This window comes from Malaclemys terrapin, chromosome 11, assembly GCF_027887155.1.
Source record: "Malaclemys terrapin pileata isolate rMalTer1 chromosome 11, rMalTer1.hap1, whole genome shotgun sequence".
NCBI classification, from domain to species: Eukaryota; Metazoa; Chordata; order Testudines; family Emydidae; genus Malaclemys; species Malaclemys terrapin.
Window position 1 is genome coordinate 79,682,009 of NC_071515.1, and position 23,367 is coordinate 79,705,375.

The following is a 23,367-nucleotide window of genomic DNA, read 5'->3' on the forward strand; positions in this document are numbered from 1 at the left end:
TCTGCCCCCAGAGGAGCCGTGTGCCCCAGTTCTACCTGAACCCCACCACACCACCCGCTCCTGTAAACCACACAGCACTTGTATTACAATAGAAGGTTTATTTAAGAAATGACGGAGATTCTACTGTAAACAAGAGAGAGTGTTGGAAATAAATGGTTTTGTGTCTCCTTTTTCCTTTGGTCTAATAAGAGTCGACCTCAGTCAGAGATTCCAAGCTCAGAAGGGACCACTGTGATCATCTAGTGTGAACTCCTGCGTAGCACTGGCCCCCAGAGTCCTGCCCCACAATAGTTCTTTTTGAACTAGAACATATTTAAAAAAAAAATCCAATCTTGATTTAAAAATAGTCAGTGATGGAGAATTCACCACAACCCTGGGTAAATTGTTCCAAGGGTTAATTACTCTCACCGTTAAACATTTGTCTAGCTTCAACTTCCAGCTATAGGATCATTTTACACATTCCTCTGCTAGATTGAAGAGCTCATTGTCCAATATTTATTCCCCGTGTAGGTACTTACAGACTGTGATCAAGTCACCCCTTAACTTTTTTTTTTGTTAAGCCAAATAGATTGAGCTCCTTGAATCTATCGCCATAAGGCAGGTTTTCTAATCCTTTAATCATGCTTGTGGCTCTTCTCTGAATCCTCTCAAATTTATCTACATCCTTCTTGAACTGTGGGCACCAGAAATGGACACAGGATTCTTTGTGGCACCTTAGAGACTAACACATTTATTAGAGCATAAGCTTTCATGGGCTACAGCTGTAGCCCACGAAAGCTTATGCTCTAATAAATGTGTTAGTCTCTAAGGTGCCACAAGGAATCCAGTTCTTTTTGCGGATACAGACTAACATGGCTGCTACTCTGAAACAGGATTCCTGTTTATGCATCCCAGGATCCCATTAGCTGTTTTGGCCACAGCATCACACTGGGAGCTCATGTTCAGCTGACTCTCCACCACAAGCCCCAAGTCTTTCTCAGAGTCACTGCTTCCCAGGAGAAAGTCCCCCATCCTGTAAGTATAGCCTGCATTTTCTGTGTTCCTAGACGTCATCATTTACATTTAGCCATATTAAAATTCATATTGTTTGTTTGTACCCAGCTTACCAAGTGATCCATATGATGAGACTATATCATTTGTTTTTTCACAAATACAGAACAGAAATATTTATTGAACACTTCCCCTTTTCTGCATTCTATCAGTTCTATCTGGTAATATGCCATTACCATTGTCAGGATTCTTTTTGTTCTTAATATATTTTAAAAACTTCTTCTTATGGTCCTTATGTCTGCTGGCCATAGATGTCGCCTTGTGGCCTTTGGCTTCCCTTATCAATTTTCTACAATTCCTAGTTTCTGATTTATAGTCATTACTATCAAATTCCACTTTCTTCCACTTGGTGTGTGTGTGTGTGTGTGTGTGTGTGTGTGCCTTCACTTTCCCTCTAAAACAGCATTGTTGTCATTTTTTAAACTACCACTGTCTTTTTCCTCAACTGTGGGATTGGGGTTTTTGGGGCATATCTAGTAAAGTGTTTTCAAATAATTGCCAATTATCTTTCACATTTTTCTGATTAAATTCTTCCAGCTGTGTGAATTGTTTTCAGCTGTGCGAAATTGGTCCTAGTAAAGCACCAGGTAAATATATTACTGGTGGGCTTTATTCTGCTTGTACATTATAAATGTGATCAAGTCATGATCACTTGACCCTAAGCTATCATTAACTTTTAGTCCTGTGATCAGTTCCTCTTTATCTGTTAGGACGAGGTCTAATATCGAATTCCCCTGTGCTGACTGCAACACTTTCATAGAATCATAGAATCACAGAATATCAGGGTTGGAAGGGACCTCAGGAGGTCATCTAGTCCAACCCCCTGTTCAAAGCAGGACCAACCCCAGCTAAATCATCCCAGCCAGGGCTTTGTCAAGCCAGGCCTTAAAAACCTCCAAGGAAGGAGACTCCACCACCTCCCTAGGTAACGCATTTCAGTGCTTCACCACCCTCCTAGTGAAATAGTGTTTCCTAATATCCAACCTAGACCTCCCCCATTGCAACTTGAGACCATTACTCCTTGTTCTGTCATCTGGTACCACTGAGAACAGTCTAGATCCATCCTCTTTGGAACTCCCCTTCAGGTAGTTGAAAGCAGCTATCAAATCCCCCCCTCGTTCTTCTCTTCTGGAGACTAAACAATCCCAGTTCCCTCAGCTCTCCTCATAAGTCATGTGCTCCAGCCCCCTAATCATTTTTGTTGCCCTCCGCTGGACTCTTTCCAATTTGTCCACATCCTTCTTGTAGCGTGGGGCCCAAAACTGGACACAGTACTCCAGATGAGGCCTCACCAATGTCGAATAGAGGGGAATGATCACGTCCCTCGATCTGCTGGCAATGCCCCTACTTATACAGCCCAAAATGCCATTAGCCTTCTTGGCAACAAGAGCACACTGTTGACTAACATCCAGCTTCTCGTCCACCATAACCCCTAGGTCCTTTTCTGCAGAACTGCTGCCTAGCCACTTGGTCCCTAGTCTGTAACAGTGAATGGGATTCTTCCGTCCTAAGTGCAGGACTCTGCACTTGTCCTTGTTGAACCTCATCAGGTTTCTTTTGGCCCAATCCTCTAATTTGTCTAGGTCCCTCTGTATCCTATCCCTACCCTCCAGCGTATCTACCACTCCTCCCAGTCATCTTTGTTACCTATAATGTTTAGAAATTCCCTTCCCTGCTGTGACGTTATTGACATAAACTGGGACCATATAGATCATTGTTGCAACCAAGGTCCTGTAGTGGCACCCAAATCTTGTATAAAGGGGGTCAAATGGGGTGTCTAAGACAAGGTTATGATTATGCTGTCTATGTGTGTGTATCAGTTTTGTAGTTGAAGTTATGAATATTGGCTCTATACTGTCTGTATGGCAAATTTATGCCATGCTTCTGGGTGACATCCCAGACAAGCTGAGATTAGCTCTGCCTAGCCTGCTTGATGGCCCATTAAGGACCATCAGCTATACAATGGACTCATTGAGAGAAGGCAAATATGCCTTCAGACTCAGCAAAGTATGCAGGAACTTGCCCATGTGACTCCAGACTCCATTTTGCTGTAATTTTCCACAGTAAGAACAAAGAGGTGTTCTTACACCTGGAAAAGACTATATAAGGCTGATGCCTCATCTCCATCTTGTCTTCAATCCTGCTTCTTACCTCTGAAGGGACTTTGCTACAAACGGAAGCTCTGAACAAAGGACTGAGGACCCATCCCAGCGGGGGATGTTCCAGAGACTTGATTTGAACCTGCAGTTTATTCCATCGCTGCTGCAAGCCTGAACCAAGAACTTTGCCATTACTGTATGTAATTGATTCCATTTAACCAATTCTAGCTCTCATCTCTATCTTTTTCCTTTTATGAATAAACCTTTAGATTTTAGATTCTAAAGGATTGGCAACAGTGTGATTTGTGGGTAAGATCTGATTTGTATATTGACCTAGGTCTGGGGCTTGGTCCTTTGGGATCAGGAGAACCTTTTTTCTTTTGTTTGGGTATTGGTTTTCATAACCATTTGTCCCCATAACGAGTGGCACTGGTGGTGATACTGGGAAACTGGAGTGTCTAAGGAAATTGCTTGTGAGACTTGCGGTTAGCCAGTGGGGTGAGGCCGAAGTCCTCTTTGTCTGGCTGGTTTGGTTTGCCTTAGAGGTGGAAAAACCCCAGCCTTGGGCTGTAACTGCCCTGTTTGAGCAATTTGTCCTGAGTTGGCACTCTCAGTTGGGTTCCGCCAGAACCGCATTGTCACAGTGGCGTAGTCGGCAGGATCCACAGAACCAGGTCAATTAAGCTTTGGGTCAGAACCCCACGCTATCCACATTTGAATTTTGGGATTGAGAGTTTGGTTGTTTAAAGAGCTGCTGCAATGGCTGAGCAAAGAGCATATGAGGGACTTGGCAAAAAAGCCCTGGAAAATTTGTGTTCAGAAAAGAGGATAATCTTTAGAAAGAAAGCTACAAATCAAGAACTGAGAGATCTGTTAATAGCCAGTGATCAGGGGGCAAGAGCACAGCCCTTACCTGAGGCTGCAGAAGATGCAGAAAAAATTAGGATGCAAAAGGTGACAAGTAAACTGCAATTTGAGCATGAACAGAAGCTAGCAGATCTTCGATTGCTGGAGAAGCAAAAAGTAGCAGAATTAGAAAGAGAGAGAGAGAGAAAGAAGCCGATCAAAGAAAGAAGGAGGCTGATGAGAGAGAAGAGAGAGCTCGTAAGGGGCGTCTAGAGCTGCTCGCTGCTGAGCAGGAGACTCGCAAGATGGAAAAGGAGACGACCAGACTTCAGCTCCAAGTAATATAAGAGCGGAGAAAGTCATCCCCACCTGGTACTCCACTTCCCCCCCGCCATGAGAAAAACTGGGAAAGGATGTGTCCCATTTACAATGATACTGAGGATAGAGAGGAGTTTTTGTCTACCTTTGAACGCCTCTGCAATCTGTACCAGATCCCTGAGGGTCAGCGAATGCCTGTCCTGCTGACCAGACTGACTGGAAAAGCCAGGGAGGTATTTAATGAATTGGGGGAACAAGAAGCCTTAGATTATGAGCGGTATAAGGATTCTGTGTTAAGGCGGTTCAAGGTAACTCCTGAATCTTACAGAGTTAAGTTTAGAGAGTTTAAAATGTCTAAGGATTGTACTTTTGTGGAATGTGCTCATAAGCTGATGGGTTTTGTTAAAAAGTGGGTTGTGGGAGCCAAGGCGCATGGGAGTTTTGAAAAACTGCTGGATTGAATAACTTTGGAACAGTTCTTAGACATTGTGCCTGACAATGTGAGAGCAGCTGTGTGTGACAGGGACCCTGAGTCAGTCCTACGGGCAGCAGAGATTGCGGATGCCCATACCCAAAACAGGGCTCGAGAAGAGTGTAAAACCCCGGGGAAAACTAATCACCATTCTCCCCAGTTCAAGAGGAGGGAAGGATTTAAAAATAAACCTGACTCTTCTAAAGGAGTTCAAGGGGGCCTGGAGGGTAGGAACACACATCCCAGGACAGAACAGGTTACATGCTATCACTGTGGTATGCTGGGCCACATGAGACCAGACTGCCCGACACTGAAGGGCAGCCCAAAACCAGCAACCCCAAATGCCACAGCAAATGCTAACCCTGTTGTATTAAACTCACAGGCAAGCCACACAGAGCCCAGCTCTATTGCCCTGTGTGCAAATGCTGTTTCTGTGGTCTCTGAGGCTAGGTCTACACTACCCGCCTGAATCAGCGGGTAGAAATCGACCTCTCGGGGATCGATTTATCGCGTCCCGTTGGGACACGACAATCGATCCCCGAATCGACGCTCTTACTCCACCAGCGGAGGTGGGAGTAAGCGCCGTCAACAGGAAGCCGCAGAGGTCGATTTTGCCGCCGTCCTCACAGCGGGGTAAGTCGGCTGCGATACGTCAAATTCAGCTACGCTATTCACGTAGCTGAATTTGCGTATCTTAAATCGACTCCCCCCCTGTAGTGTAGATGTAGCCTGAAGAATTTGACCGTAAAACTCACATTAAAGCTAAATATGGGGGAAATAATGCAGAGTTTATTAGCAGTGTAGAAGTGAATGGAGTAAGGTGTATGGCATGGAGGGACACCGCAGTAGATATCACTTTGGTTAAAGCAAGTCTTGTCAGAAAGGAAGATTATTTGCCAGGTGAAGATGTAACTGTTGTAGCCTTATCTAAGTATTTTGTCAGGGTGCCTTTGGCTAAAATCCACCTGAAATGGAAGGGATTGGAGGGCACCATGGTTGTGGGAGTAAAAGACATAATCCCTAAGGATATTATGATTGGAAATGATATTAAAGCTATGGTCAGTCAAGTTAATACAAACCAGGCACAGGAGAGGATTGATCCTAAGGTTGTGCCTATGGAGGGTTTCTCCAAAAGTTTGTCTTTGGGAAGTAGCTGTTTGGCTGTGAATGAAGTTTCTGAATGTCTATCTAATGTCTCAGAAGTAAATCTGGAATTAGATCAAGCGAAGGGAGAGGAGAACAAGGAGATTTTGGATGAGCCTAGGCAGTCTTGTGAGCTGATGGCTTTATCTAGTCAGCAGTTTGGGAAGGCAAGGAGAGTGGAAGATGAGCGTCCCTATACCTTATCTGTTTCCTGTGCGAAGAATAGTGACAATGAAGGAAATGTGCCTGTGTCTGTCAGGGGTATTGACTTGCCTATGGAGGAAGCTACCCCAGTCTCCAAGCAGTTGTCTGTGAACAGCCCGGTGTGCTGGGACAAGGGAAATGAAATCCCAAACTGTATGTCTAGTAAAGGAAAATGCGTCTCCAACTCTTTTTTGTCTGTGGAGCAGACAGAAGGTGCCTTTCGGCCTGTGATGGTTCAGAGTAATTTAGTTGTCTCAGAGTTGGTTCTGGATTCAACTAAAGCCCAGGAAGGGAATGGTCCTAAGTTTGCATCTGCTGGGGGGAATGGCACCGTAACTAGGTTGCATCCAGTTAGTGTCTTAGCAAAATCCCAGAGACCAGACAATTCTGGTGCTTGTATTTTGCCTGTTGCTCATGTGTGGTTGGAGAAGGGTGTAACAACTCTGTCTGATCAGGGTGATACCCTAGCCAGGGCACAAGGAGAGCGGAAAGGTAATTTGGTTGTGGTACCTACGGACAGTTTAACAACTTGTAGCAAAAAGGAAAAAAATCCTAAGCTTGTGTGTGGCAAAGGAAAGGAAAATGCTTCTGACCTTTCATCCAGTGAGTCTATGGGTTCGCCTAAAAGGGGATTGTGTAGAGATCTACCTGATGGGCCAAAGGTGATCCTGAATGTAAGTAAGACCCAGGCAGAGTCTGTTGTTGCTCAGGAAAGTGTTCCTTTAGAGCAAGCCCTAGGTGAAGAGGGTAAGGGCAGAATTTCTGTGAGGGGTGAATTGCTGCTTAGAAAAGCTCCAGGGGAAAGGAATCCTCATAGTAATCGGTGCAAGCAGTTCCCTGCAACTGAAGGGTGTGAGAGTGATTTAATCAAGGAAGTTTCAGTTCCTAGCAGCCAAAAATTGTCTGTTGTGAATGGATCCACTGACTTTCCTTTTAAAAGATCCAGTGTGGGTAGCTTTGAGAAGGTCTCAGAGGAAGTAAAAGTTGTTAAGGAATTGAGGCAGCCCTATAACCAAGTGGCTGTGTGGGGCCAACTTGTTGGGGAGACAATGGTGTTGGAACAGGAATGTCTCCATTCTGATTCTTTAAATGAGCAGTTTGTGCTTCAGGGTTTGAGGACAGATTTGGTTACTGATGTGTCAGAGCAGAGCAGTTTTATGGCTAAATGCTTGAGCATGCGGGGGAGAGCAAGCAAACTCTCACCCGCAGATTCTTTAGATTTGTGTGGTATCGCTTTAAGACAGAGTCCAGCCTTGGAAATGATAGCAGTTACGAATATGAAACTGGTGGACTGGCTCTGGTCTGGGGTACCTTACTTGCCTGGCTGGGAAAGGAAGGACTTTCTAATAGCTGTTAGCACAGAGGGCCCACCCCATCAGCCATCAGTGCATTTTGTTAAGCAAGAGAAATCAGGGTTTGATTTTGCAGGACAAGGAGGAAAGAGAAAACTGAATTTTGCAAAGGGAAGCCACAGGTTAACCCTAAAATGCCCAAACTCCAATGGTATTGAGCCAAAGGGGTGGCATGACAAACATGATTGTAGATGGACACTTGCAATGAACTTGTTATTGCTAAATTTTGTAATGAATGTGTTGCTATTGCCAAAAATTGTAAAAATGTACAATGTGCCTAATCTTTTGGAGAATCCCTTGAACATGTTAAAAGGAATACATGAGAACACACGTTATGTTAAAAGGCCTTGTTACACTGGGGTTTCACAGTTAATGCCTATAAACAATATGGGAACTTTTCACAGGGGAAAAGACATTCCAGACCTAATGTGCTGTATGAAAAGGAAGACTGAGGCACACTACCATATTGCTTTCATGGCTGAATGCCAAGATTCCTGGACTATGAAGAACATTAATATCTGCATTTATTCAATGTTAATTGGGTTCCAAACATTTGCCCAAGCTGGTACGGATAAAGTAGCGCCTCAGTGTCCCCACAGGGGGGAGGGATAACTCAGTGGTTTGAGCATTGGCCTGCTAAACCCAGGGTTGTGAGTTCAATCCTTGAGGGGCCACTTAGGGATCTGGGGCAAAATCAGTACTTGGTCCTGCTAGTGAAGGCAGGGGGCTGGACTTGATGACCTTTTGGGGTCCCTTCCAGTTCTAGGAGATAGATATATCTCCATATATATATGTTTTTTTATTTATTTTCTTCAAGGCCCCGTCCCTGCTCACTCCATCCCCCCTCCTTCTGTACTTGCTCTCCCCACTCTCACTCAATCGCTCATTTTCATCGGGCTGGGGCAGGGGGTTGGGAGCTCCGGCTTGGGGTGCGGGCTCTGGGCTGGGGCCAGGGATGAGGGGTGTGACGAAGTGGGACTGTTCTTAATGTTTCCTCTGAATACTGGGTGGGTGCCTCAGTTTTTGGCCGACACTCTGTCTCCTAGCAACTAATGGCCAGGCCCTTCCCCGCAGCAAGGGGATGCTAAAGGTTTGGGAGAACAAAGAGGTCAGGTGACCTCCTGGCTCGGGAAAGGGACAAAGCCCAGAGAGGACGGGCTGGAGGGAGTTTCAGTTTGGAGCTGGCTGGGGACAAGGAGTGAGGGCAGACGGGGGTGTCTGGCTTGCGGGAGCCCAGGATGGACCCGGCTGAGGGATCTGGTTCTTTGTATCTACCACACCGCTGCAGCGCTGTCCAGGGTCGCTCCGGGAGAGGGGGCAAGCGAGGGTAAACGGCATGGTAAGGGGCTGGGGGGGTTGGATAAGGGGCAGGGAGTCCCGGGGACAGGGAGGGGGGAGCGGGTTGGATGGGGCAGAGGTTCTGCGGGGATGGTCAGGGGACGGGGAAGGGGGGGGTTGGGTAGGCGTGGGAATTCTGGGGGTCTGTCATGGTGGTGGTGGATGGGGTCAGGGCAGTCAGGGGACAGGGAGCAGGGTGAGTTGGGTAGGGGGTGGGGTCCTGGGGATCAGTTGGGGGGGGGTGTCACAGGACGGAGTGGTCAGGGGACAAGGAGAGGGTGGAGTTTGATGGGTTGCGGGTTCTGAGGGGGGCAGTCGGGGGCAGGACATGGGTGGGGATCGGATGGGGTCAGGGATGTATTCACCGGGTGGTTCCCTACCGGGTCTTCGGCGGCGGGTCCTTCACTCGGTCCAGCACTGAAGGACCTGCCGCCGAAGACCCGGTAGGGAACTGGTTCCTAAGATTTTGGCAGCTCATCACTGGGTATAAACCCTCCTGCTTCAGAGCATGAGCCAACCACTAACTGCCTGGGAAAAGGCAGCAACTTAACCTCAGGGCCTGGTATTTCATAATTGTCTCTTATGTGGGGTTTCACTTTCATTTGAATGATCTGTTACTGGTCCCTGTTAGGGGGCTTATTCCTTCACCCTCCCGTTCCCTGGTCCTTCTCGCATGAACAGAGAGCAACAATACCCGAAGTCCAAAGGTGCAAACAATTCGATGTTTATTGGGGTGAACTTCCAGCAAGCATGATTCCAGTTTCCTTCCTCAGTGTCCCCCTTCCCAGCTCTGACACCACAGAGCCTTGCCTGTGTCCCTGTTCCCATCCCCGCCCCCCTTAGCAAAACAGGATTCCAATTCCCCTCTGCATACTTCCTGATACTTCCTGGGGTAAGTGACTGTCTGTAGTGTGTGTTTGTTTGTGTTTGAGGGTTACTTGCTGTGTGCTGAGCTTGTGTTTGTCAGTCTGTTTGTTTGTTTTGGTTGTTTGAAGGACCGTGTGCTGTGGCTGGCAGTTGGAAGCTGTGAGCTTCAAAGGAAGGTTTGAAAGCTAGAAGCCTCTGCTGACAGGGGGCTGCAGACGGGAGTTTGACAGAGGGAGGCTTACGATGGTTCGGAGGACCCGCAACACCTGTGCCAGCACTGCTACTGTCTCCTCCACCTGTGCCTGTAGCCAGACAGAGTGCCTAAGCATGGATGCCTCTACCCAGATCCTGGTGTGGTTTTGCAAAGACTGTAACTTGCAATTTCCACTTACGGATATCCAGGCTGGGGGGACCATCCAATGTGAAAGGTGCCTGCTGGTGGAATCTCTCAGGCAGCAGGTGAGAGAGCTACAGGAGGAGGTGGCTAGGTTGAGGAGCATCCGTATCCACGAGCAATTCCTCGACAGTGTCCATGTGGAGACAGCTGAGGTAGCTGTCCCAGTACACAGGACTGCTGATACACCACTGGTGGAGGAGGAGATGGCTCAGGGTGGACGCTGGCAGCTGGTTACTTCTGGCAGCAGGCAGTGCTCCACCCTTGCTCCGAACCCTCCTGCCGTGGTTATAGGTAACCGTTATGCTCTTCTTGATACAGGAAAGAAGGAATCACTCCCTACAGTAAAGGAGGAGAAGCCTCGTACCCCTAAGGCTGGAGAGTCTGCTGCCACCACTGCGAATAGGAAACGTAGGGTAGTGGTGGTCGGAGACTCTCTGCTGAGGGGGACGGAGGCGCCCATCTGTCGCCCTGACATTTCATCTCGAGAGGTATGCTGCCTGCCGGGGGCCCGTATCCGAGACGTTACGGAGGCATTGTCGAGGATTATCCGGCCCTCTGACTACTACCCCATGCTACTCATCCATGTGGGCACAAATGATACTGCGCGGTGTGACACTGAGCGGATCAAGAGTGACTACAGGGCTCTGGGAGCACGGGTGAAGGAGTTTGGAGCACAGGTGGTATTCTCTTCAATTCTTCCTGTTAAAGGTAGGGGCCCGGGCAGAGACAGATGCATCATGGAGGTGAATGCCTGGCTGCGAAGATGGTGTCACCAGGAGGGCTTTGGCTTCCTAGACCACGGGATGCTATTCGAGGAAGGACTGCTAGGCAGAGATGGCGTTCACCTTTCGAGGAGAGGGAAGACCCTATTCGGACACAGACTGGCTAACCTAGTGAGGAGGGCTTTAAACTAGGTTCGACGGGGACAGGTGAGCAAAGCCCACAGGTAAGTGGGGAACATGGAGACCGGGGAAATGAGTCGGAAACAAGAGGGAGTGTGGGCTATATTGGCAGAGAGAAAGGAGAGTCAGGAAAAAACTGGGAGGAAAGATCAAACCAGTATTTTAGATGCCTATATACAAATGCGAGAAGTATGGGGAATAAGCAGGAAGAACTGGAAGTGCTAATAAATAAATACAACTATGACATTGTTGGCATCACTGAAACTTGGTGGGATAATACACATGATTGGAATGTTGGTGTGGATGGGTACAGCTTGCTCAGGAAGGATAGACAGGGGAAAAAGGGAGGAGGTGTTGCCTTATATATTAAAAATGTACACACTTGGACAGAGGTAGAGATGGACATAGGAGACGGAAGTGTTGAGAGTCTCTGGGTTAGGCTTAAAGGGGCAAAAAACAAGGGAGATGTCATGCTAGGCGTCTACTACAGGCCACCTAACCAGGTGGAAGAGGTGGATGAGGCTTTTTTCAAGCAACTAACAAAATCATCCAAAGCCCAAGACTTGGTGGTGATGGGGGACTTCAACTATCCGGATATATGTTGGGAAAATAACACAGCGGGGAACAGACTATCCAACAAATTCTTGGACTGCATTGGAGACAACTTTTTATTTCAGAAGGTTGAAAAAGCTACTAGGGGGGAAGCTGTTCTAGACTTGATTTTAACAAATAGGGAGGAACTCGTTGAGAATGTGAAAGTAGAAGGCAGCCTGGGTGAAAGTGATCATGAAATCATAGACTTTGCAATTCTAAGGAAGGGTAGAAGGGAGAACAGCAAAATAGAGACAATGGATTTCAGGAAGGCAGATTTTGGGAAGCTCAGAGAGCTGATAGGTAAGGTCCCATGGGAATCAAGACTGAGGGGAAAAACAACTGAGGAGAGTTGGCAGTTTTTCAAAGGGACACTATTAAGGGCCCAAAAGCAAGCTATTCCGCTGGTTAGGAAAGATAGAAAATGTGGCAAAAGACCACCTTGGCTTAACCACGAGATCTTGCACGATCTAAAAAATAAAAAGGAGTCATATAAAAAATGGAAACTAGGACAGATTACAAAGGATGAATATAGGCAAACAACACAGGAATGCAGGGGCAAGATTAGAAAGGCAAAGGCACAAAATGAGCTCAAACTAGCTACGGGAATAAAAGGAAACAAGAAGACTTTTTATCAATACATTAGAAGCAAGAGGAAGACCAAAGACAGGGTAGGCCCACTGCTTAGTGAAGAGGGAGAAACAGTAACAGGAAACTTGGAAATGGCAGAGATGCTTAATGACTTCTTTGTTTCGGTCTTCACCGAGAAGTCTGAAGGAATGCCTAACATAGTGAATGCTAATGGGAAGGGGGTAGGTTTAGCGGATAAAATAAAAAAAGAACAAGTTAAAAATCACTTAGAAAAGTTAGATGCCTGCAAGTCACCCGGGCCTGATGAAATGCATCCTAGAATACTCAAGGAGCTAATAGAGGAGGTATCTGAGCCTCTAGCTATTATCTTTGGAAAGTCATGGGAGACGGGAGAGATTCCAGAAGACTGGAAAAGGGCAAATATAGTGCCCATCTATAAAAAGGGAACTAAAAACAACCCAGGTAACTACAGACCAGTTAGTTTAACTTCTGTGCCAGGGAAGATAATGGAGCAAGTAATTAAGGAAATCATCTGCCAACACTTGGAAGGTGGTAAGGTGATAGGGAATAGCCAGCATGGATTTGTGAAGAACAAATCATGTCAAACCAATCTGATAGCTTTCTTTGATAGGATAACGAGCCTTGTGGATAAGGGTGAAGCGGTGGATGTGGTATACCTAGACTTTAGTAAGGCATTTGATACGGTCTCGCATGATATTCTTATCGATAAACTAGGCAAATACAAATTAGATGGGGCTACTATAAGGTGGGTGCATAACTGGCTGGATAATCGTACTCAGAGAGTTGTTATTAATGGTTCCCAATCCTGCTGGAAAGGCGTAACGAGTGGGGTACCGCAGGGGTCTGTTTTGGGACCGGCTCTGTTCAATATCTTCATCAACGACTTAGATATTGGCATAGAAAGTACGCTTATTAAGTTTGCGGATGATACCAAACTGGGAGGGATTGCAACTACTTTGGAGGACAGGGTCATAATTCAAAATGATCTGGACAAATTGGAGAAATGGTCTGAGTTAAACAGGATGAAGTTTAACAAAGACAAATGCAAAGTGCTCCACTTAGGAAGGAAAAATCAATTTCACACATACAGAATGGGAAAAGACTGTCTAGGAAGGAGTACGGCAGAAAGGGATCTAGGGGTTATAGTGGACCACAAGCTAAATATGAGTCAACAGTGTGATGCTGTTGCAAACAAAGCAAACATGATTCTGGGATGCATTAACAGGTGTGTTGTGAGCAAGACACGAGAAGTCATTCTTCCGCTCTACTCTGCTCTGGTTAGGCCTCAGCTGGAGTATTGTGTCCAGTTCTGGGCGCCGCATTTTAAAAAAGATGTGGAGAAACTGGAAAGGGTCCAAAGAAGAGCAACAAGAATGATTAAAGGTCTTGAGAACATGACCTATGAAGGAAGGCTGAAAGAATTGGGTTTGTTTAGTTTGGAAAAGAGAAGACTGAGAGGGGACATGATAGCAGTTTTCAGGTATATAAAAGGGTGTCATAAGGAGGAGGGAGAGAACTTGTTCACCTTAGCCTCTAAGGATAGAACCAGAAACAATGGGTTTAAACTGCAGCAAGGGAGGTCTAGATTGGACATTAGGAAAAAGTTCCTAACTGTCAGGGTGGTTAAACACTGGAACAAATTGCCTAGGGAGGTTGTGGAATCTCCGTCTCTGGAGATATTTAAGGGTAGGTTAGATAAATGTCTACTAGGGATGGTCTAGGCAGTATTTGGTCCTGCCATGCGGGCAGGGGACTGGACTCGATGACCTCTCGAGGTCCCTTCCAGTCCTAGAATCTATGAATCTATGAATCTATGAATCTATGATTGACTGCAGACTATATAGTAAAACTTGAGTTCTGCTTAGCTATACCTTAACCCAGGGGTTGGTAACCTTTCCGAAGTGGTGTGCCGACTCTTCAGTTATTCACTCTAATTTAAGGTTTCACGTGCCGGTAATACATTTTAACGTTTTTAGAAGGTCTCTTTGTATAAGTCTATAATATATAACTAAACTATTGTTGTATGTAAAGTAAATAAGGTTTTTAAAATGTTTAAGAAGCTTCATTTAAAATTAAATTAAAATGCAGAGCCCCCCGGACCGGTGGCCAGGACCCAGGCACTGTGAGTGCCGCTGAAAATCATCTCGTGTGCCACCTTCGGCACGTGTGCCATAGGTTGCCTACCCCTGCCTTAACCAATCATTTTACTGATATTTAACTATCCAATCCTAACATATTGTAACATGTATCTAACCAATTATATCCCACCACCTTAACTGGTTTACACCCAACAAAATTAATTATACAGCAGACAGAAACAATCACAGAACCAGACAGAGATTATACAGACAAACAATAGGAAAATTGGGACTACAGTGATAGAACAACAAAGAAATGAGGATTTCACACCTCAGCTATTGAGAAGTGAGTTCTTGCCAGACAGGATGCTATCAGACTAAGGCCTTGGCTACACTTACCCGTTAGTTCAACGGCTGGAAATCGAACTTCTGGGTTCGACTTATTGCGTCTAGTCTGGACGCGATAAGTCGAACCCGGAAGTGCTCGCCGTCGACTGCGGTACTCCAGCTCGGGGAGAGGAGTACCGCGGAGTCGATGGGGGAGCCTGCCTGCCGTGTGTGGACCAAGGTAAGTTCGAACTAAGGTACTTCGAACTTCAGCTACGTTATTCACGTAGCTGAAGTTGCATACCTTAGTTCGAATTAGGGGGGTAGTGTAGACCAAGCCTAAGTTTTCTTTAAATCTTTTAGGCTCTTCCCTTTCTCTGGAGGGGATAGATCAGATCACCTTCCTAACAGCCCCAGATTGCCTTATTTTAAATGTGACGGGTTTGGAATGTGAGGATGTGACCGGTTGCTTCCCAGTTTATGGCTGCCCCTGCTGCTTAGCCGAAGGCCTTAGCCTAGGAACAGGGCCTCAGACTGTCACAGTACGAGAAGGCCCTTTCACAGACAGACAGTGATTTTAATTCTCTTTTTCTTTTATACCTCTTTAACTAGCTAAGTGATAAGAATACACCTACATTCTTAAAGTATAGGCCTTTACAGACAGGCCTGAATATCTATATCCTAATAGTCCCCATTGGAGACAGAATACCATCTACTGCACATGTACCATTGATCTGATCCAGTGTGGCAATTCCTACGGTCCTAAGTTAAATTCTGGGTGTTTATCCAAATAAAACCTACTGAGGTTCACCCGTCACCAACGCATACCCATCACCAAGGACCAAACTCAGCCCTGGTATAAGTGGATGCAGCTCCCATGGAAGTCAATGGGAGCCGGTCAAGACTGCCCAAGAAGGTGCAAGAGCAGGGATTTTAGACCTGGAGACTAATTTTTTTATTTTTCCTCCCTTTTCTGTCAGTTTTCCAGGAAGGAAGAAGATCAATGAAGTGGTGCAGCCATTATTGAGAGCAAGAGACAAATTGCAGAGACACTTCCCTGAGCTTCAGAAAATTGCAGATGATATTGACGAGGTCCACAGAATAGCGACAATAGCAAACATTACTGGAGGGACAGTGGGAATTGCCGGGGGGATAACGGCCATTGCAGGCCTCTGTCTCGCTCCTGTTACATTTGGAGGATCTCTGAGTCTCTCTCTTGCAGGGCTTGCGGTTTCTACAGCAGGGGGACTGACCAGTGCAGTCGCAACCACCATAGATATGGTGGCAAGTAAATTAAAGAAGGAGACAGTAGAGAAACTCTTACAGGAGTGTCAGACTGAGCTGAGAAAGATCATAAAGGCTATACAATGCTTGGAAAGTTATGGAGACATTGCTTTTATGTTTCCAGTTGCACAGATAGGGGCAGGGGCAGGACGAGCTGCTCTTAACATCCCCAAAATGGTCAAAGCTGGTCAGCTCCTGGCTAATGTTAGTCAAGTTGCAAAATTTGCAGGAACTGCTACCCGCATTCTAACAGGTGTCACAGTGGCATTAGATATTTTCTTTTTAGCAAAGGATTCTGTGGAACTCCACAATGGCGCAAAAACGGAGCTGGCAGCTAAAATCCGAGAAGCAGTCAATGAAATGGAGCAAGTGATTGGCCAAGTCAATGAAATGGAGCAAGTGATTCACCAAGTCAATGAAATGTACAAGGCACTAACTGCAGATAAACAAGAGTGAATTTGGGGCAAAAATAAATGGCTCAGTTCTGTAAGATGCTGAATGTCCATCCCCACGGCCTTCCCCAGGGACTGGAAGGATTCAGCACCCCACGTCATCCTGCTCTTACGCCTAGCGAGAGTGATGTTCCTACAGAATATCCCCACTCTTTATTTATTCACATTCATGATTATTACATTTTACACATATTAAAACCAGTCCTAAAATTAGTCACTGAATTTCTTAGTAACAGCCGTAGTTAAAGACTTTTCCCACAATTAAAATGGTAACAGGGGTGGATAGTGCAAGCTAGAAGTTCCAGCTTGCTTCCTAACCTCAGTCTGTGCCCAGCCCAGCACTGTTGTTTTGTTTCTTTCTAACCAATTGTGATTTTTTCCATTTTTGGTTTCAGCCCAGAAGATAATTTTGGAAAATTTGAGAAGTTTGGATCAGCTATTTGAGTTCAATATGTATTAAGAAAACCACAAACAGCCCCATACGCTTCTCCTCTAAAACAGCTGAATCCATTCTGTTCAAACTTGGCTTGCTTTGTAGATCTCATTGAGATTTAACCACCAGGTTTGAAGAAAGTGAGTTATACAGTCTTAACATTATGATCTTTTAATATTGTTCATAATGTTCTATTCCTTTAAGAGGAAAATTCAATTCCATGCAGTCGACTCACTGAGTGGATTTTCAGACAGAATTTAGGCTGAAATCCTGTCTGTTGTGCCTGACTGTTAAAGAGATCAGGTGATGTCTCTCATGAGCGGATGTTGCCCAATGTCATTGTACAGAGTTTCTCTACTATTGTGCAGTGTCCTGAGGGCCAGCTGGCTGTTGCCCTTGAACCAGGCCACTGCAGTTCAATGGTTCTGTATTTAAAGAACGTAAACGGCTTCATATGAACATCAATATCACTGTAACTCCACTCAGTGAGGAACTGTTGACCCTGGATGGCTGCTTTAGGGCTTGATCCAGCACCAATCACTCTGGTCCAGTGACATCAATGGGACCACACGGATGCTAAAAATTAAACACACACTTAAGTGTTTTGCTGGATCAGGATCAGAGCACTCAGCACTTTGCAGGATTGAGCCGTCCCTCAAGGAAATTGATTTATCCTGATAATAGCACAACCTCCAATTAAAGGAAATTAATTTACCTTGTTGCCAAGTAGATGGAGTTTAAAAAGGAAGCAATAGTGTGAAATTCCACGATCTGGTCTTTTCATATGCCAGTTGCCAAATAAAGACTTGATCTGAAGCACATGGGTTGGTTTTTAAGCCTCAATGAGCTTTATAAATGAGTCGGATACCGTGTGATTTAGGAGTCCCCGGCTTTCTTCCTCTAACTGCACCTTGTTCGTTAGGTGCAATGAGACACTGTGTTACTGGAGGCACAGTGTCTGTCTGTCAGAAGAGGTAAAACCATTCTGTCTCCGGGTGGCTAGGAGACACTATTCCATCCTGGTGGATGATGACCTGGTCTTAGTAGTACAGGACTGTGTCACCTCTCAGATGGATACAGCAATACAGCCATCCTTAGAGGTGTTTAAGGCCCGGCTTGACAAAGCCCTGGCTGGGATGATTTAGTTGGGAATTGGTCCTGCTTTGAGCAGGGGGTTGGACTAGATACCTCCTGAGGTCCCTTCCAATCCTGATATTCTATTAATCTGGCATATGTGGCCATGAGGCCATCAGCGCTTAGGAAATTCTACCTAGTCCACTGCAGCACGTCTCCTCAGCAACACTGGCTACTGCAGGCACATCACACCTCTCCTCCATTCCCTACACCAGCTTCCCAAAGAAGGTCAAATCAAGTTTGTGGAAGCAGAGAAAGAACTGACAGGAAGGGGGTTGCAATGCATGACAGTTTGTTAGCAAGAGTCAGGCTAACTGTAACCCTAATAACGCAAGATTTGTAGAAGCGAGGAATGTGTGAGGCGAGTGGGAAAGAACTGTGTGAGAAGTTGTTGCGACCTTGTGTAGATAATGTGTAGATAATATGGAATGTAGACTAAGAGTCTACATTAGTGAGAAAAACAAGATATCAGAATGACCTATATATAAATATATATATAAACAAAATGCAGCTGTTGCTCATTATTGTCTGTAACAAAAGGTATAAATGCTTGCTGTAATTGTTTACCTGTTGAGAGACCTGTTTAGCTCTCTCCCTCTATGCAATTGATAGAGAGAAAATAAAGTATCTGACTTGCTGTACCCAAACAAAAAGTGAGAACTCTGTTATTCTCCGACAAGTTCAAGCTCTTGGTCCTTATATTCCAAGTGTTCCACAGCCTGAGCCCAAGATGTCTAAAGTAGCCTAAAGCTCCAGGACGAAGACCGTGATTGACAGCTTTGCTCCTCTGGCACAATGGAACTCCCTGCCACACAGGTAACACGTATCCTGCAGGAGACAGAGCTTTCTCCGGGGCTGGTCCAAGACTGTGGACTGAACTTCCAACAGGAACTAAGGACCATCAGAAACCTCACCACCTTCTGCTCCAAGTGCCAGGCGCACTTCCCCCGCCTCTCACTAGTGGCAGCAGACAGCACACAGAAATATAGAACTGTATTTTTAAATCCACCTGCCATTCTCCCTGGGGGAGAAGATAAGAGGAAGAAAGAACCTGTCGCGTCACTTGGTGCTCTTCTGGAAGGCTCTCAAATACAGCTGTGATATGGGTGGTATTAGAACCTGCCTGGAATAGAATCCAGGTCTTGGTCACTTGTGGTCTTTAGAGATCTCATGGCAGACATTAGGGTGTTTCAGCCAAACTCAGTCTCTAAAAATGCTGTCTCCCCCGTTCCTCCTGCAGCTGCAGTTAGACGTCGTGTTCTTCGCTTTGGGCCCATAGCAGCCGTGCGCGATCAATCAGTTTTTTACATTTGGCCCCAGTCACAAGTGAAGGAATCTATTTATTATTTAGATTTGTAACATAAAAAGGCACCATTTACTGTTTGGGGCTTCTGTGACATTTAAACCATACACGCAATCAGTGGCCACTCCTCCCACCCCAAAATCCTCCTCCCCTGATACAAGCCAATAGGTGGGACTTTCCCCACAAAGCCTCCAATTGCTATAAATATTTGCACCACTCTTTTCAGAAGCTCAGGCAAAAAGAGGGGCCGTGCTGTGGTCCCTGAAGTTCAGCAATCCCTGAATATTTCAAACCAAGTGCACAAGTTTGTTCTAAAGCCTTCAACCACAATGTGTGCCCAAACCACATCACCTCAGACAGGGCGGATTGCTTCATTTCTAACACACATTATTTGCTTCCAGGTATTTTGATCAAATTAACCAGTGATCAGCCTGAGAGGAGGAAGCTTGTGTGACACGGCACCCCATATTCATCATAGTGGCAGGATTATGATATAATTATGATGCATCTTGTACACGATGTGTCATGTGCGGTGTCATTGGAAAAGTTATGACTTGCTGAATAGGATTATCCTATTTGCGTGCATGTATCATGTTTGTATCTGAAGTTATGCATATTGACTATGGATCTGTATTTCAAGTGTAGTTACACGTGGGCAACACCCACAACTAGCTTGTCAGGTACAACAATGGAGAAGCCAGACAGTGCCAATGGCTCATCGACAACGACAATGAACCACGGAGGAGCTTAGCCTTCCTGGGAACGTTTCAGCCCGTCTGTGAGTAATGGCTGCTAGGACTCAGCAAGGGCATGTGACCAGACCACATGACACTGAACTCCATTTTGGTAGCTGTATTTTTCTACCAACTGGGCTTGGAACAAAGAGTCCCGCCCTATGGAAAAACTATGTAAGGTGGGGAGTGACATCATCTTGGGGCCTCACTCCCCACACAAGAGAATTCCTGGAAACATCTGAGGAGCAAAGACTGAACTGGGGGGGAAGGGCTGGTCACAGGCTAAAGGGATTTCTAGCTTGTGTTTGGAAACTTGATGGACTGCTTGTATCATCAGTCATGGTGAGAAATTGCTAATTTAAATCCTCTCTAGTATGTTAGGCTTAGTTTGAGTTTTTGTTTATTTGCTAGGTAATCTGCTTTGATCTGTTTGCTATCACTTATCACAGGTCTATTAACTACAGAAAGATAGATTTTATGTTTTATCTTAACCAGTGTGTTTTGAGTGAAGCGTCTGGGAAAATCTCCGCTCTGTAAACAAAGGCCGTTGCATACCTTTCCAACATTGAGAAGAAAGCGAACTACATTAACGAGCTTGCATTGTACAGGTCCCTATGCAGTATAATTCTGGGTTTATACTCCAGCAAGGGTGCAAGGCTGGGGAGCTGGGAAATTGGCTTCGGTCTGTCCTTGAGTGGCTCAGGTAAAGCACTCAGGTAGCGCAGTTGGGTGTGTGGTGCCACCTGCTGTCACGTTGGGGGATAACAGGGCCGGGGGGGGGGGGGGCGGCTGGCTGAATCACGAGCAGAGCAGTGAGAGAGACCAGTTCAGCTGTATGGTTGGGGGCAAAGCAGTTCCCACAGCTCCCAGACTGCAGCCCGGAGGTGACAGCCCATCATAACTTGTGCTCCCCACTACCTGGAGGAGTTACAGTTCCATCTATTTAGGAATGTGCTAATGTGGCACCAGTCAGCATGATGTCAAGGTTAGTCTTACTGTGAAGGGGGCTGGATTCCGGGGAAAAGATGGAAAGTTCACTCCCACCCTGTAACCATAAACATTGTTTATTAAAAAACCCAAAAATTGCAGTGAGAGCTGGATGCCTTTACTCTGCAGAGCTGTGATTAGTGAGCTTCAAGTTCCTCGTGAGCTTCAGCTATAGCTACCGCTGAGACATTGTTCCGATAAGTGCCCATACATGGGACCGCCAGAGGCTGGCTTTGATTCTCTTTGAGGGGCAGGGTTTCTGCTCGGTTTACAGCCAGCTTTTTGGGAGGGAGCACTTGACAACTTGCTAGGGAGCAACAATACGAAGGTGCTGCTACATTTTAATGAGTTTCACCTTCGTAGCTGTCACCACCACCAATTGCTGAGTCCCAGGATTTACCGTCATCCTATCTTCCCGACCCTGAAAGATGTACATACCTGGTGAGAAGGAACCAGATGGGTCAGGAAGAGTGGCCTTGTGGCTGTTCCCTTGACTGGGAAGCAATCGAGATTCTATTCCTAGCCTACCATAGACACCCTGTGTCACCTTGGGCACGTTGCACGGTCTCTCCTCAGTTCCCATCTGTAGGATTTTACCTGTAAAAGAACTTAAGTAAAACTTTTCTTTTAGTAATTTCTGTTATTCCTTGATCTGTCTTAGTTTCAAGTGCTTTGAGAGAGAAATGATGATTATGGTGGTGGTTTGCAGTGGGAGTAGGCAGTGTAACTTTATGCAAACTCCAAACCACAGCTGCCCAAAAAGCCACAATCAAGAAAGGTCATATTTGTTAAGAAAGCAACCTGGCTTAAAGTGGAAATTAATGCCCTGTAAAATAATATATTTTATATAAAACAAATGGAAAAGGGGGAAATGGATAGTAATGAATATAAATCAGAAGCTAGGAATTGTAGAAAACTGATAAGGGGAGCAAAGGGACACAAGAAGGAATCTCTGGCCAACAGTTCAGGAAAAGAAGGAGGTTTTTAAAGTATATTAGGAACAAAACGAATCCTGACTATGGTATTGGCCCATTACTAGATGGAAATGGTAGAACGGTCAATAATAATGCAGGAAAGGCAGAAGAGTCCAGTAAATATTTCTGTTCTGTAGTTGGGGAAAAAAGCAGATGTCATCACATCGTATGAGTAGGAAACACTTTCCATTCCAGTAGTAACTCAGGAGGATGTAAAACAGGAGCTACTAAAGTTAGGTATTTTTAAAATCAGCAGGTCCAGACAATTTGCTTTCCAGACAATTAGAAGAGCTGGCTGAAGAGCTCACTGGCTTGTTTACATTGATTTTCAGTAAGTCTGGGCACACTCGGGAAGCTCCAGAGGACTGGAGGAAACGTAACGTTGTGCTAATATTTACAAAGGGTAAATGGGAATCCCCACATAATTATAGGCCTTTCAGCCTAACGTTGTTCCCAGGCAAGCTAATGGAGTTGTTGGTACACGACTTTATTAATAAAGAATTAATGGAGGGTAACATTAATGCCAATCAATTTAGGTTGATGGAAAATAGATCTTGTCAAACTAACTTGATGTTTTTTTATCATCCCTGATAAAGTTTGCAGATGGCACAAAAATTGGGGCAGTTGTAAGTGATGAAAACGACAGGTCACTGATACAGAGTCATCCAGATCAGTCTGTAAATTGGGTGCAAGCAAATAATAGGTGTTTTAATATGGCTGAATGCAAATGAATACATCTAGGAACATAGACTGCAGGCCACACTGACAGGATGGGGGGCTCTATCCTGGGAAGCAGAGCCTCTGAAAAAAGGTTTGTGGGTCATGGTGAATAATCAGCTGAACATGAGCTCCCAGTGTGAGGCTGTGGCCAAAAGAGCTAACGTGAGACGTGGGGGCATGAAGAGGGGAATCTCGAGTAGGAGGAGAGAGGTTATTTACTTCAGTATTTGGCACTGGAATCCTGCGTTCAGTTCTAGTGTCCACAATTCAAGAAGGATGTTGATAAGAAGGATGGAGAGGGTTCAGAGAAGAGCCCCGAGAATTAAGAAAATTGAAAAATATGCCTTAGAGTGATAGACTCAAGAAGGTCGATCCATTTAGCTTAGCAAGAGAAGGCCAATCACAAGTGACTTGATCACAGTCTGTCAGCACCTACATGGGGAACAAGTATTTGATAATGGGCTCTTCAATCTAGCAGAGAAACGTATAGCACGATCCAATGGCTGGAAGTTGAAGCTAGACAAATCCAAACTGGAAATAGGGTGTAAAATTTTAAGTGAAGTTAATTAATCTCTGGAACAATTTACCAAGGAGAATCCACCAAAACCCATCACTGGAATTTTTAAATCAAGATTGAATGGGTTTTTTAAAGACATGTTTAATTCAAACAAGAATGATTTGGGGGCAGTTCTCTGGCCTGTGTTATACAGGAGGGCAGACTAGATTATCAGGATGGTCCCCTCTGGCCTT

General features: G+C 45.5%; 1 protein-coding gene across 1 annotated transcript in view; it reads left to right on the forward strand.

Moving 5' to 3' along the window:
* Positions 1 to 18,539, forward strand: part of LOC128845664 (uncharacterized) — a 47,148-nt gene extending 28,609 nt beyond the window's left edge. Inside the window, exon 3 of the mRNA XM_054044554.1 lies at positions 15,577 to 18,539. Within this exon, the coding sequence (XP_053900529.1) occupies positions 15,577 to 16,336 (760 nt within the window). The 3' untranslated portion in view covers positions 16,337 to 18,539. The remainder of the gene's footprint in view (positions 1 to 15,576) is intronic.
* The last annotated feature ends 4,828 nt before the right edge of the window (positions 18,540 to 23,367 follow it).